The sequence below is a fragment of the Hyaena hyaena genome, unplaced genomic scaffold, assembly GCF_003009895.1.
Source record: "Hyaena hyaena isolate Hyena2069 unplaced genomic scaffold, ASM300989v1 scaffold_864, whole genome shotgun sequence".
Classification (NCBI taxonomy): Eukaryota; Metazoa; Chordata; class Mammalia; order Carnivora; family Hyaenidae; genus Hyaena; species Hyaena hyaena.
Genome location: NW_024081497.1, coordinates 292,799 through 306,116, shown reverse-complemented (window position 1 = coordinate 306,116; position 13,318 = coordinate 292,799). Strand labels below are relative to the sequence as shown.

General features: G+C 34.4%; 1 protein-coding gene across 4 annotated transcripts in view; it reads right to left on the bottom strand.

The window, feature by feature from the left end:
• Positions 1-13,318, bottom strand: part of CDH9 (cadherin 9) — a 95,452-nt gene that overhangs the window by 20,363 nt on the left and 61,771 nt on the right. For 3 of the 4 annotated variants that reach the window (XM_039220139.1, XM_039220140.1, XM_039220142.1), the window contains exons 3-6: positions 12,797-12,916; positions 11,820-11,987; positions 9,588-9,775; positions 8,145-8,398 (exon numbers count right to left, since the gene is read on the bottom strand). In XM_039220139.1, the coding sequence (XP_039076070.1) occupies positions 8,145-8,398; positions 9,588-9,775; positions 11,820-11,987; positions 12,797-12,916 (730 nt within the window). The remainder of the gene's footprint in view (positions 1-8,144; positions 8,399-9,587; positions 9,776-11,819; positions 11,988-12,796; positions 12,917-13,318) is intronic. The other variant, XM_039220143.1, reaches the window with a different exon arrangement.

Below are 13,318 nucleotides of genomic sequence, written 5' to 3'. Positions count from 1 at the left end.
CACACACACACACACACACACACACACACATTCACCAGTTTTAGTTTAGGGTTGAATCATGTACATTTTACTGAAGCAACAACACTAAAAAAGCATTTTTTTCCAGCAAGTTTGTTGTGTACATACTTCTCACTTTGCAGTAAAAAAGATTTCTTCTAAAATTTGTTGAACTTTAAATATGTTGAGCATAAAATAGGTGTGAAATGAGACAACATGTTCTTTCAGAACCTCTAAAGCTATAATCAACCCTATAACTTGAGAAATCCATGATTACTAATGAGGTGAAACAGAACTGACAACAGCTGCTAATTGTAATCATAATCTCATGTTGCAAGTGGCAGATGTATTTCAGAAAATATGTTTGATGAACAGATTTACTGGTGAGTGAGAAAGAATTCCTCATATTTCCCTGGAAAATATTTGTCCATGATGCTTATCATAGCCTATTTTCTGCTCTGGGGATCAGAATAGTCTTCCTTCTAAATTCTATAAGAACAAACAAAAGAGTCACATATTATAATGTTGTCTCCTTGTTAAATTATTGCTAGTTTTTCACACTGTAATTTGATAGGTAAAGGTTTTCTTTGCATATATCTTTATGTAAACAGGAATCAGCTTATATGCTATATTTTCAGGAATGGGTTTATATGTTCACAGACTTGGGAATATAATTTTAGAAATACAATTTAAGATAAATTTCTTTCTTCAATATTTTTCTTCTTCTCTTTGTCATAATTTCTTGAGTTTTTATAGGTAAAGCCACTGTACATTGTTTCTTTCTTTATAGTTGAGTACCTATAAAACACAAATATTTTGGGGACAGCTATAAACTTAAAATTTATCAGCCACTTTTATATGCTATAAAGCAATGTTGCAAGTTTAACTATCAGTCTTTGACCTAGAAATTTTACTCCTAAAATTGTATCTTGAGGAAATTCCAGATACAGGAAAATATATATTTATATAGATTGGGTATATTATATATCAATCTATATTTGTATCTTTTTACATCTAGGTCTAATCCATATATACATAGATTGATAGAATGTTTGCAACTAAATTCCCATCAGTCATGTATCACCTACATACTAGTGTGTTATTTATACAATAGAAGCTTATTGAGAAGTTTAATGATATTATCAAATATTCATAATCAATAAAAATACATAATCCTATATATATTATAATGATCTCTACTTACTAAAATTAGTTAGGTGATTAATAAATTTAAAGTTTCAATACTTGATAGAAATAGAATAAAATGGCACTGAAGTCTCTATTGAGAAGAGAATTATACAAGTCTTCTTTGCTACAAAATTTCCTGTGCAAGAATGACTAAATATTTTGATCAGAAGCATGTTTAAAGTGATATTTTGAATGTCCTTTTTTTAAAACACCTATAGAATAACAAGGACCGGCTCCCCAAACACACACACACACACACACACACACACACAATTCACTAACACTAAGTGAAATATATGAAACAATTATTTTTTTAAATTTTTTAATGTTTTATTTATTTCTGAGAGAGAGAGACAACATGAACAGGGGAGGGTCACAGATAGAGGGAGACACAGAATCTGAAGCAGGCTCCAGGCCCTGAGCTAGTTGTCAGCACAGAGCCTGACACGGGGCTCGAACCCACGAACCGTGAGATCATGACCTGAGCCAAAGCCGGACGCTCAACCAACTGAGCCACCCAGGTGCCCCTGAAACAATTATTTTTGATTGATTAGACACCAGGGAACAATGACAGTAAATCTCAGGGAAGAGAGATAGATACAAAATGATACATAAGACTGCTCTAGTGTGCTGCCAGGGACAGGTTCCAGACAGCAAAACAGCAAGTGTGATCCCAGATGGAGCCTGTCAGTCCCCTCAGTTCAGGAGATAGTGCTGATAGTCTATGTTGAAACCAAACTACCTAGAATTTTAAAGATGGAGTAATTCAAGGGAGAGAGTTTCATAGAGAGGGACCTACTGAAATCTAAAGAAAATACTACTCAACATTCCAATTGAGTTCTGATCAGAACATGCTTGGGAACAGATAAAGTGAAGCAATAAAGACAATCAATCACAAGGATTAGAAGGAACAAAACTATGAACTGGCATGTTAATGGGAAGAGTTCTAGTTTCTACCAGCCAAAGGATAAAGCTCAAACTCATGGGGCTTTGGTAGACTACTCAGAAAGGTTTTACTTGATTTTTTTTTGTTTATTTATTTATTTTGAGAGGGAGAGAGAGAGTAAAGAGAGCAGGAGGGGCAGAGAGAGAGGGAGAGAGAGAATCTGAAGTAGGCTCTACACCATCAGAGCAAGGCTGGATGCAGGGCTCAAACCCATGAACTGTGAGATAATGACCTGAGCCTAGGTCAAGAGTCTGCTGCTTGACTGACTGAGCCACCCAGGTGCCCCTGAAAGACCTTACCTGATCTAGGGGGCAAATTTAGGTCTAGAAAAAGGGCTACTGATAAAGCACAAAAGCAAGTTCCAAAAAGTTCCATGTTTCAGGTAATTTAATCACATATATGAATGTAGCTCAAGAATATTTATGCAAATGCAAAGCTATGTAACAGTAACCACAGTAAAAGCACAATGTTTGACATCCAATCAAAAACTGCATGCATAAAAAAAACAAGAAAATATGACTAAAATATATAATTGAAGAAAATGCTAGCAATTGAAAACACCCAGAAATAACATTTCCAGAAAAGAAATTATAACCTATGAAATAAAAAATATTCTAGATGGAATTAAAGTAGGGTAGATATAAAAAAAAAAAACCTTGGTGAACTTGAAGATGAAGATTAAAAGGGACTATTTAAAATAACTAAGAGGGGGAAATGAAGATTAAATAAACAAACAGCACCAGTGTGCTGTGTTACATTTTCAAGAAATCTAGGATAATTTTTAATTAAATGTCCTTAAAAAGAAGAATGTAGGACAAAAAAAATTTACAGAGATTGCGGCTGAAAACTTTTCCAAATTTGAAGAAAGACATAAAGTCACAGATTCAGGAAGCTTTATAAACCTCAAGTACAAAATAAATGAAGCATATTATAGAAAAGTGCATCATAATTAAATTACTTAAACTAGTAAGGGATGTCTAGCTGGCTCAGTCAATTAAGCATCCGACTTCAGCTCAGGTCATGATCTCGTGGTCTGTGGGTTCGAGCCCCACGTTGAGCTCTGGGCTGACAGGTCAGAGCCTAGAGCCTGCTTTTGATCCTGTGTCTCCCTCTCTCTCTGCCCCTTCCCTGCTCATGCTCTGTCTCTATCTATCAAAAATAAATAAACGTTAAAAAAAGATTTAAAAAAACCTAGTGACACAATTTAAAAGCATCCTAGGGAATAACTGACAAGTTACAAAGGAACAATAAAGATAAGGATTATGCAAAATCCTTGCTAAATCCTTTATAAAAAATACCTTCTTATTGGTAGAAACAACAACGCATCTAAAGCTGTACCTAAATAAATAAATAAATAATTAAGTAAATAAAATTTATTTAGCACTAACATGTACATATGAGAATAATAATAGGTCTCAAACCAATGACCTCAGTTCTTGACTCAAGGGAATAGACACAAAGAGCAAATAAAACTCAATGTAAGCTGAAGAGAGAATAATCATAGGGGAAAAAAAGAAAAAAAAAACAGCAAATAAACAATTGAAAAAATCGTTTAGTCACACAGGTCAGAAAATAAGGAAGTGGATACAAGTTAACAGTATCTTAGAGGGCTATTAGTACTAGAGGTATCAAAAGGATAATAAGAATATTATGAACAACTTTTTTCAACTTTGCTGAAATTAACAAATTCCCTAAAAGATGAAGAAAAAGGAAAACAAAGCCAAACAAGCCCACGTAAGAGTCAAGATAACCTTCAGTCTTACAAGTAGTAAGGAAATAAAATTTGTAGTTGTAACTCAGAGAAAAAAGATAATATTGTTCTTTGCTTTTAAATTGTACTAACCATTTAAGGAAAAATAACATCATGCTTTTAAATTTTACTAAACATTTTAGTAAAACAATGTCATTTATATGCAAATTCTTCCAAAAAATTAAAAGAGAATCTTATATACTTCTGACTGCATTCTGTGAGACAGTATTACCATGACACTAAATCCAAGCAGACATTACATGAAAACAAAACCATAAAATAATGTCCTAATAAAAATAAGTGCTGGGGCGCCTGGGTGGCTTGGTCGGTCCAGCATTAATCTTGATTTCGGCTCAGGTCATGATCTCACAGTTTGTGAGATTGAGCCCTGCAGCAGGCTCCACTTTGGGCTCTGTGCTGGAGCCTGCTTAAGATTCTCTCTCTCTCTCCCCCTTCCCCCTAAAAAAGTGTAAAATCATTTTTAAACTTTAGTAAATTGAATTAAACAATGCATAATAAAATAGCATAATGTGGCTAAGTGGCATTTACCCAATAATGCAGAACGTGTTCAATATGAAAAATAAATCAAATCATTCATCATTTTATTATATGGCCATCTCAATAGACACAGAAAATATCATTTGACAAAATCCAAAGTCTACTCATGATAAGAATTTTCAAAACAAAAGGAATAGAATTAAATTTTCCCAGTTTTATAAAGGCTTAAAAAAAGTGCTGATGGCATCGTACTGAATACTGAAGATTAAATAATTTCTTCATAAGACACAGAGGAAGGCAAAGATTTCTGCTCTTCTCACTTTTATTTAACATTGTTTTGGAGGTTCCTACCAATGCAATAAAGCAATAAAAAGAAATATAAAAGATGTTCTTTGAAGACATAAAACCACAAAATACAGCTGAAAAAAGTCCCTATATAACTGGAGAAATATACACTATTTATGGGTTAATAGATTGAGTATCATTAAGATATCATCAATTCTGCCTACATTCATCTACACACTTAAGAGATTTTAAATAAAAATTCTAGCAAGTTCTTTTCTAGCAGTTGACAGTTGAAAATACAAAGGGCATATAATTACTGGACAAATTTAGGGAAAATAAAGTTAAATTACAAATAGTATTAAATTTCAAGACCTTTTTTTTAGGTTCATTTATTTATTTCGAGAGAGAGAGAAAGAGCAAGAGACAGCACACGTGAGTGGAGGAGGAACAGAGAAGGAGAGAAAGAATCCCAAGCAGGCTCTGCCTGTCAGTGCAGAACTTAATGTGGGGCTTGAACTCATGAACCATGAGATCATGACCTGAGTGGAAACCAAGAGTTGGATGCTTAACTAACTGAGCCACCCAGATGCCCCTTAATTTCAAGACTTTTTATGAAGGTACAGAAAAGTAACTTTCGTAAACATAGGTAAATGTATAATTGCAATAGAAGAGAGTCCAGAGTTAGATCCATGTATACATGGACAAATGAGTTTTGACAATGGTATGAAGGCTCTTGAATGAAAAAAAAAANTACATGGACAAATGAGTTTTGACAATGGTATGAAGAAAAAAGAATGAAAAAAAAAAAAAAAAAAAAAAAACACACAGTATTTGCAACTCATGGTGTGGACACATTGTGGATCCATATACAAAAAAGACAAAGAAGTTTGATCCATACCTCATACCATATAAAAACTAACTTAAAGTGAATCATAGATGCAATTATAATACTGAAAGCAATAAATCTTGTAGAAAACACAGAATGAAAACTTTGGGATCCTGCAGATGTTGTCAACAATTAGGTACTAAAAGTTCAATCCGTAAATTTAAAAGTTAATAATTGGATTTCATCAAAATTGAGAACCTTCATCCTTTGAAAGTCACTTAATGGGAATGGAAATAAAAGTCACTAACTGGGAGAAAATATTTGTAAATCACATATCTAACAAAGGACTTGTATCGATTGTGCGAAATGTGTGTGCTTATCTCCAAATCATAATAAAGAATACATTAAAATTGAGGCAAGTATTTGAATGAATACCTCATCAACGAACATATATTGGTGGCACCCTGAACATATAAAAAAACACTTGCTATATAGGCAATAGAGATACTATTATACACCTATTAGAATGGCTACAGATAAAAAGGCTGACTGTACCAAGTATTGGTGAGGCTATACAGAAACTGAATCCATCATAAATGCTGGTAAAAATGTAATATTGTATAGCCACTTTAAGCAATATTTTGGTTTCTTAAGTGCTAAACACACATCTGCCTTATGGTCTGACCATAACTTTTCTAGGTATTTATTCAAGAGAAGTGAAAACACAACTATACAAATACTCATATACAAATATTTGTGTATGTGCTAATCAACTATTCAGTGAACAGATAAGCAAAATGCGGTATTTCTGTACATTGGAATACTTTTCATCAATTGGAGGAATCAACTACTGATGCACATAATATGGAAAAATCTCGATATGGTTGTGCTAAGTGAAACAAGTTAGACAAAAGAGAATAAACATTGTATGATTGTACTGGTATAAAATCAAGATAACCGAATCCATTCTGACTTATATGAACAGAAACCTGATCATGTTCACCTGGGGGTTGGGGGTGGGTTTGAGAGGGAGGCATTAAAAAAGATATGAGGAAATTCTTAGGGATAAGATATATCTACATTGTCTTGATTTTGATGATGTTTTAATAGGTGTATGCGTATACAAGAGTTTCTCAAATCATATAGCTGGAGCTTATGAAACTCCCTACAGTGGGCAATGGGGAAAATGAAGGGAAACCAGACCAAATTCTGAAGGGCAAAATCCATGTTTTGCCTTTTGCATAATTTTCCCTGAGGGATCTGCCTTGTATATCTGAAGTTAGTCAAATTAGTCAACAAATGCAGAACATTATATTAATGATCTCTAATTAGTAAACAGGCCTTTAAGAAAGCAGAGTATGTGTGCTAAAGAATTGCCTATGCATTCAGATCTGCAAGAGTTTGAATCCTCTGTCTGCTAATTATACTGCACTGTATCCTAAACTCTTTGCATCTCAATTTATTCTCCTATAAAATTTGGGTGATAATAGTTGTACCTGCCCAATAAACTTGTAATGAGGCTGCACTGAGCTAATAAATATAAATTTCTTCAGACTTTCTAGTTTATACCAGGTGCTCAATAAACGGTAACTATTATTTTACAGAAGAAGGGATAGGCAACAATCTCATGTATGAATTTAATGCCACAGTCAGGCACAGCTGCTCATCTTCACCAACCCATTGTATTCATTCATTTATGTCACAACTATATTTACATTCCCCTTAAGGACCATATAAAGCAGTCTCTTAAGATTCTGGCGTATTTGAAAGGTTTGAAATGGTTCATATACTACTCAAACTTTGGGAAAGTATTATGCTATACTACACAATACCATACTAATTAAAAAATTTTTGTAATCTCAAATATCATTACTTTCTTTACTAATTCTGTTATTAGTAAAGGTTGACATATTGCTTCTTCCCAAAATTTTGGTGCCTAGTGACTATTTTTATTTTTTTAAAATTTTTTAATGTTTTATTTATTTCTAGGAGAGAGAGAGACAGCATGAGCAGGGGAGGGTCAGAGAGAGAGGGAGTCACAGACTGAAGCAGGCTCCAGGCTCTGAGCTGGCAGTCAGCACAGAGCCCGACGTGGGGCTCACACCCATGAACCGCGAGATCATGACCGAAGCGAAAGTCGGACGCTTAACCGACTAAGCCACCCAGGCGCCCCATTTAAAAGATGCTTCCACATTTTCAAATTACTTCTTAATAGCATTCTAGAACAAAATTTTTTTTCTAATTTATTCGTTTAGGTCACTTATTATTTGAACTATGATTTCTCCAAGAGAGGCAATGAGATAAGAATCACACAGCTGAGGGATTAAATTCCAGACTCTTAGAGCCAGATGGCCTTATTCTCAAACCCAGCTTTGCCACTGACCAATTGTTTGGCAAGATATTTGAATAATCAGTGTCTTACTCTTATCATCGCAGGCAGGTATAATAATAGGTTCTACCTTGGAAAATGATGAGTCCAATGCAATAATATTTTGAGATTACTGAGAAGATAGTTCAGCGAAGAGTTGCACTATGGAAGTATTTAGTCTTATTACTGTATTTGATCATACGTGGAACCATGCTCTATTTTTTCAAACAGCTTGTAAACGGAAGAATTATTTTTCTGCAAACTTAAATTACCGCAAAATACTTACTTGATTAAATTGTTCATTGCATCTGGATCATATGCTGTAACCTGTCCAATGATGCTGCCCTCCTTTACATCTTCATCTACTTCTATCAAGTAATAAAGTTTACTAAACACAGGAGGCTCATCTGTATCTTCTACAGATATTTTGACCACGGCTGTGTCTTTGAAAGGTCCCAGGTGTAGGAATCGTGGATCAGGATGAGTGTTACTTGCATCGACTCTTAAAGTGTACAGCATTTTGTTTTCAAAATCTAAATTCTGAAGTTAAATAAGAAAAATTAGTATAAAATAGCAGATATTACAAGGGAAGACAATATTATAATTTAAAAACCAGCTCTGTTAATGGTACCAGGAACTGTCGTTAAAAAACTTCCCCAAATATTGCTTCATAGGTATATCCAATAAATTAGTAAATTTTTGTTTTGTCTTACAGTTATTCATAGGGGGTAACTGAATATAATGGTATCACATTAAGATTGAATCCCACTTATTAATGTATTTCATATTTTGATGGTCACAGGCAAACATATTATCTAATGGATATACAGATTATTTATTATTATTATTAAAGTTATGTGAAGTTAAAATCAGCGTAAATATGGAATAAAGTAGAGATTTAGCAAACTGCTCATATAAGTTGACTCCTTTGTTCCAACATTTCTAAAACTGATATTTTATTTTTTTTTATTTTTATTTTTTTAATATTTTTATTTATTTCTAGGAGAGAGAGAGAGACAGCGTGAGCAGGGGAGGGTCAGAGAGAGAGGGAGTCACAGACTGAAACAGGCTCCAGGCTCCGAGCTGGCTGTCAGCACAGAGCCCGACGCGGGGCTCGAACCCACGAACCGCGAGATCATGACCTGAGCGAAAGTCGGACGCTTAACCGACTAAGCCACCCGGGCGCCCCTAAAACTGATATTTTAAAAGAAAAAGCATATTTCATTAATCTGATCAGTATGGAAAGCAAGATGCGAATGAAAACAGATATATCAGGAAAGTAGAACATGATCAGCATTTAGCTGGATTATTCGAGATAAAGTCTCATAATGTTCTCCCACACTGCATTAAAAATCAAGAAATCCAAAATAAAACACACATCTTCAAGTTTCATCTACTTGAAGAGACAAATTGAAATATTTTGAAAAGTGTGTGAAGGAAAGTTATGACTGCATGCTACTTTTTTCAGCCATGGAGAATATAAAACAAGGACTTTCCAGGCTATCTCTTCCTAGTGTGTCTCCTATAAGCACTAACAGTTAAGGTTTTGCATGTCAATGATGAGGATGCTTAACTCGAGATGAAACCACAACTGTACCCACTTCTATGAAGGCTGGACAGCATGTAAAGATGGGAAAAATAAATCCTAGGCTTTTCTTCCCTTGACTGAAAAGCAAAAATGAACGAACTATAAGTGCTCAATGAAAAAATGAAGACAGCGTAAAGAAACCTGTTTGACAGTTATAATCCCTTCCTGTGTATCCTTGTCAGTGATGACATCAAACATGTCTGCTCCGTCTCCTTCAGCAATGCTGTATTCCATCTCAGCATTTTCCCCCACATCAGGGTCATTGGCTTTTATCCTTCCAAGATGGGTTCCAAGAGGTACAGACTCAGGAGAATTAAATTGATACGTACCTGAAAATTGAATCAGAGCTGTTTTGGCATTTCATCTTTAGATAACAAAAATCTTTTGTTCTCTGCCTTTTTTACTTCAATAAGTTAATTTTAAACTGGGAGAGGTTTTCATCATATTGAATTGTAAGCTGTCAAAAATTATAGATTTATTAAATTGTAAAAATAATTTATAAAGGCAAAGCACTCTCACTTTGTAAATGAGAAATATAAGTTCCAGGAAGATTAAGTGAATGTTCCAAGGTTACTTAGATAACAGATGGTAGGCATGATATTAGAATCCAGAACTTTTACTTACTAGGGCAAGAAAACCAATTATTTACCGCTTATCTGGAGATTTCAAAATTGTCACAATATTTTTATAAATTTTAAATTATTTCAAAAACATGCACTTATTCTTATATTCCAGGTCAGAGATAGAAAAATAATTCCATACACTGGAATTTCTGCCTTCCTTCCTCCCTTCCTCGCTTTTTGCTTGTTAATGCTTTTAAGTGGGATATGGATGTTTCTGTTTCCTGCAGTTCCAGCCGTGCATCGTGCTGTCCTTGAAAGGATTTTAGTTTGTGACAATTTATTCAAGAGTCAATAGGAAAAAGTTATAAAAAAGTTAATGAAATTTAGAAATGTTTTTAAACATTTAAAATGTACTGCATTCTATATAAGGCCAAAGGCCCTCTATATTAATTTGTTTAATTTTAATATTTATCCTCATAAGACCAAGATAGGGATAGGGCTCAAGGAAACAATCCTATAAAATTGAGAAAAGCAGCATGCAAAACTGAGACTCTCTGACTTCAAAGTTTTCTCTTTCTAATTTGTTAGGTGATTAAGGAGGACTTCTAAATCCAGATGCCTGGATTTGAATTCTCATCACTGGGCAAGTTGAATTCTCTAACCCTTGATTTCTTCATCTATAAAATTGGGTGATAATGACAGCAATCATCTCATAGTTTTTTTTTTTATGAGAATTACATGAAATTATGTCTTCTATATGTTTAGCCCGGAGATAGTTCTTAAGCACTTTTATTATTACTACTATTATTGTTCTAAACCTTTTGCTAAAATTATAATGGATCAAGGAATTATAGAGTAGCAAGCCATTTGAGAATTCATCAAGTCATACTGTTTCAGTTTATATTTAAGGAAACTGAATGCAAAGTTTAGATTTATGTTAATTAGGCTTATTGTTCACATTCTTAGCAGACTTTTTTTTTTTTTTTTAACATTTATCAGATTGTTATGTCAAACAGCCAAAGCTGAATCATCAAGCAGTTTAATTTTGATTAGTTTGGAAAAATGCTCTAATGTATTGGATTCAATATCACAAGTTTAAATCTGAGATTCCCTTAACTGAACATTTCAAAATAGGGCGCTTTATATTTTTATTCACTGCAAAATGGAAACATTCACGGCAAAGGATGGGAATCTATTTTTGTAGGAACCCCTGGCATCAAAGCATCCAGGGTTTAATATACATGGCTACAATGGTGATATCTAAAAAGCTACTGACTGATTTGACCTTTACAAGTAGATAACAGATACTCGTAAACTCTAACATGTCTCAGATGCCATTAGAATAAACGCATACCATAACTCTACAGACCATTAGAAAAAACAAATGCTGCTGTTTAAACCCAATTTGTGTTTATTATAATACAGCATCTGATATCTGAGACTTTAAAATAGAAAGTCTGTGTTTTAGAATCAATTAAGTAAGGGAGTATAATTCTCATATACAGATATCTGTATATAAGATAACCTCGGATAACTGAGGTCTGACAAGTAGCAGACACGGGATTTGAAACCAGGCTGTCAGAATTAAGAGTCCATGCTCTAAACCGTGAAAGACATAAGGGAAAGGGTGATATGATTGCAGCCAATATTGGGAAATCCATTTGTGGGAAGTTATAAAATCTCATCGGGGGGATAAGTTGTGGATTCGCCTTTGCTTACAACATAATAGTGAAAACACTGGTACAAATATTAGCTGTTCGTCGTGTGTCAGAGAAGGCTTCCTACGTGAGAGAAATAAAACCTTCCTTACTCTGGGGAAATCGTGGAGGATTGTTGTTGACATCTGTCAGAGTGATGTTTACGGTGGTGGTTCCAGAAAGGCCTCCCATCTGGCCGCCCATGTCTTTGGCTTGTATAACCACTTGATACTGCTCTCTATTTTCTCTGCTCATGTCTGGTAGTGCAGTTTTTATTATGCCTTTTAGAAAAAGTAGACAGATATTTTACAATTTAATCACTGAGTTTAAGATTAATCTATGCAAGATTTTATAATTTTTTTTTTTAAATTTATTTCTAGGAGAGAGAGAGGGAGAGACAGCGTGAGCAGGGGAGGGTCAGAGAGAGAGGGAGACACAGACTCTGAAATAGACTCCAGGCTCTGAGCTGGCAGTCAGCACAGATCCCGACCCGGGGCTCAGACCCACGAACCGCGAGATCATGACCTAAGCGAAAGTCGGACGCTTAACCGACTAAGCCACCCAGGCGCCCCAGATCTATTTTATAGAAGTTCATCATAACAAACAGCTAAGAAGTTGGTGTACCTAAATCTATGAAATCCATAACCAGTTTAATATCATTGACAGCACAGAAAGAATCCTTCCAGTGGCTATTGTACAGGGAACAAGCTTTGCTAAATCAATTTAATTATCCTTTTTGATTAAAAAAATTAACTTCATTCAAAATTCTTCAGATGAATAAGCTTGCTTAATTTGATGATTTTCGCATGCTTTCAGTTTTTAGTATTTCCTAGAACACAAAAAGTGCTAAATCTCAATTTTGTATTTGGTGTCATAAATTTAAACTCTGTAAATAATAGTCTAAAAAGATAACAGTTCAAATAATCTATTTAAATAATATGAAGTTTGATTTTATTTCCATAGTGTAACTATGGGGAATAAGTGGAAGCATGATACTGAATCAATAGCTTTTAAAATACAGAAAAATCTATAATCGTGCATCCGGATGTACTACATAATGAGAAAGAAGCCAAGTATGAAAGGCTATTACCTGATTCTGGGTCCACTGAAAAATACGGCTGTCCTTGCAGGATGCTGTAGACCACTTTCGCACTGTTTCCATAGTTGGCATCATCTGCATCTGTGGCAGTCACTTGTATGACCGGCGTACCTACACGAATCCCACCCACCCAAACACAGATACTTAAGCACTTCTAACTCTGAAACGGTCTTTCCAAAAATTATTGCTGGTGGGTCATGTGGTGTGTTAGACAATGATCTCTGTTCAAAGAAATGCGTTGAAATGATGCAGCTTCAAAAAAAAAGAAAACACTTCTCTTTTTTCATTCATTTTTTTAAATTTAAATAACCCTTATTTTTATTGTTTGGGCTATCCAAGGAAAAATCAGTAACCTGTTTTATCACAAAAATGAACATAATGAGACAAATGCACTGCACTTTTTGTTGACCGAAAACATTGTGAGGAACAATTTTTCACTGAATACAATGTACATGCAATTTTCAATTAATGCATTTCTTGCTTACTGGAAATGTGTATTCAAAGATAAAGCCA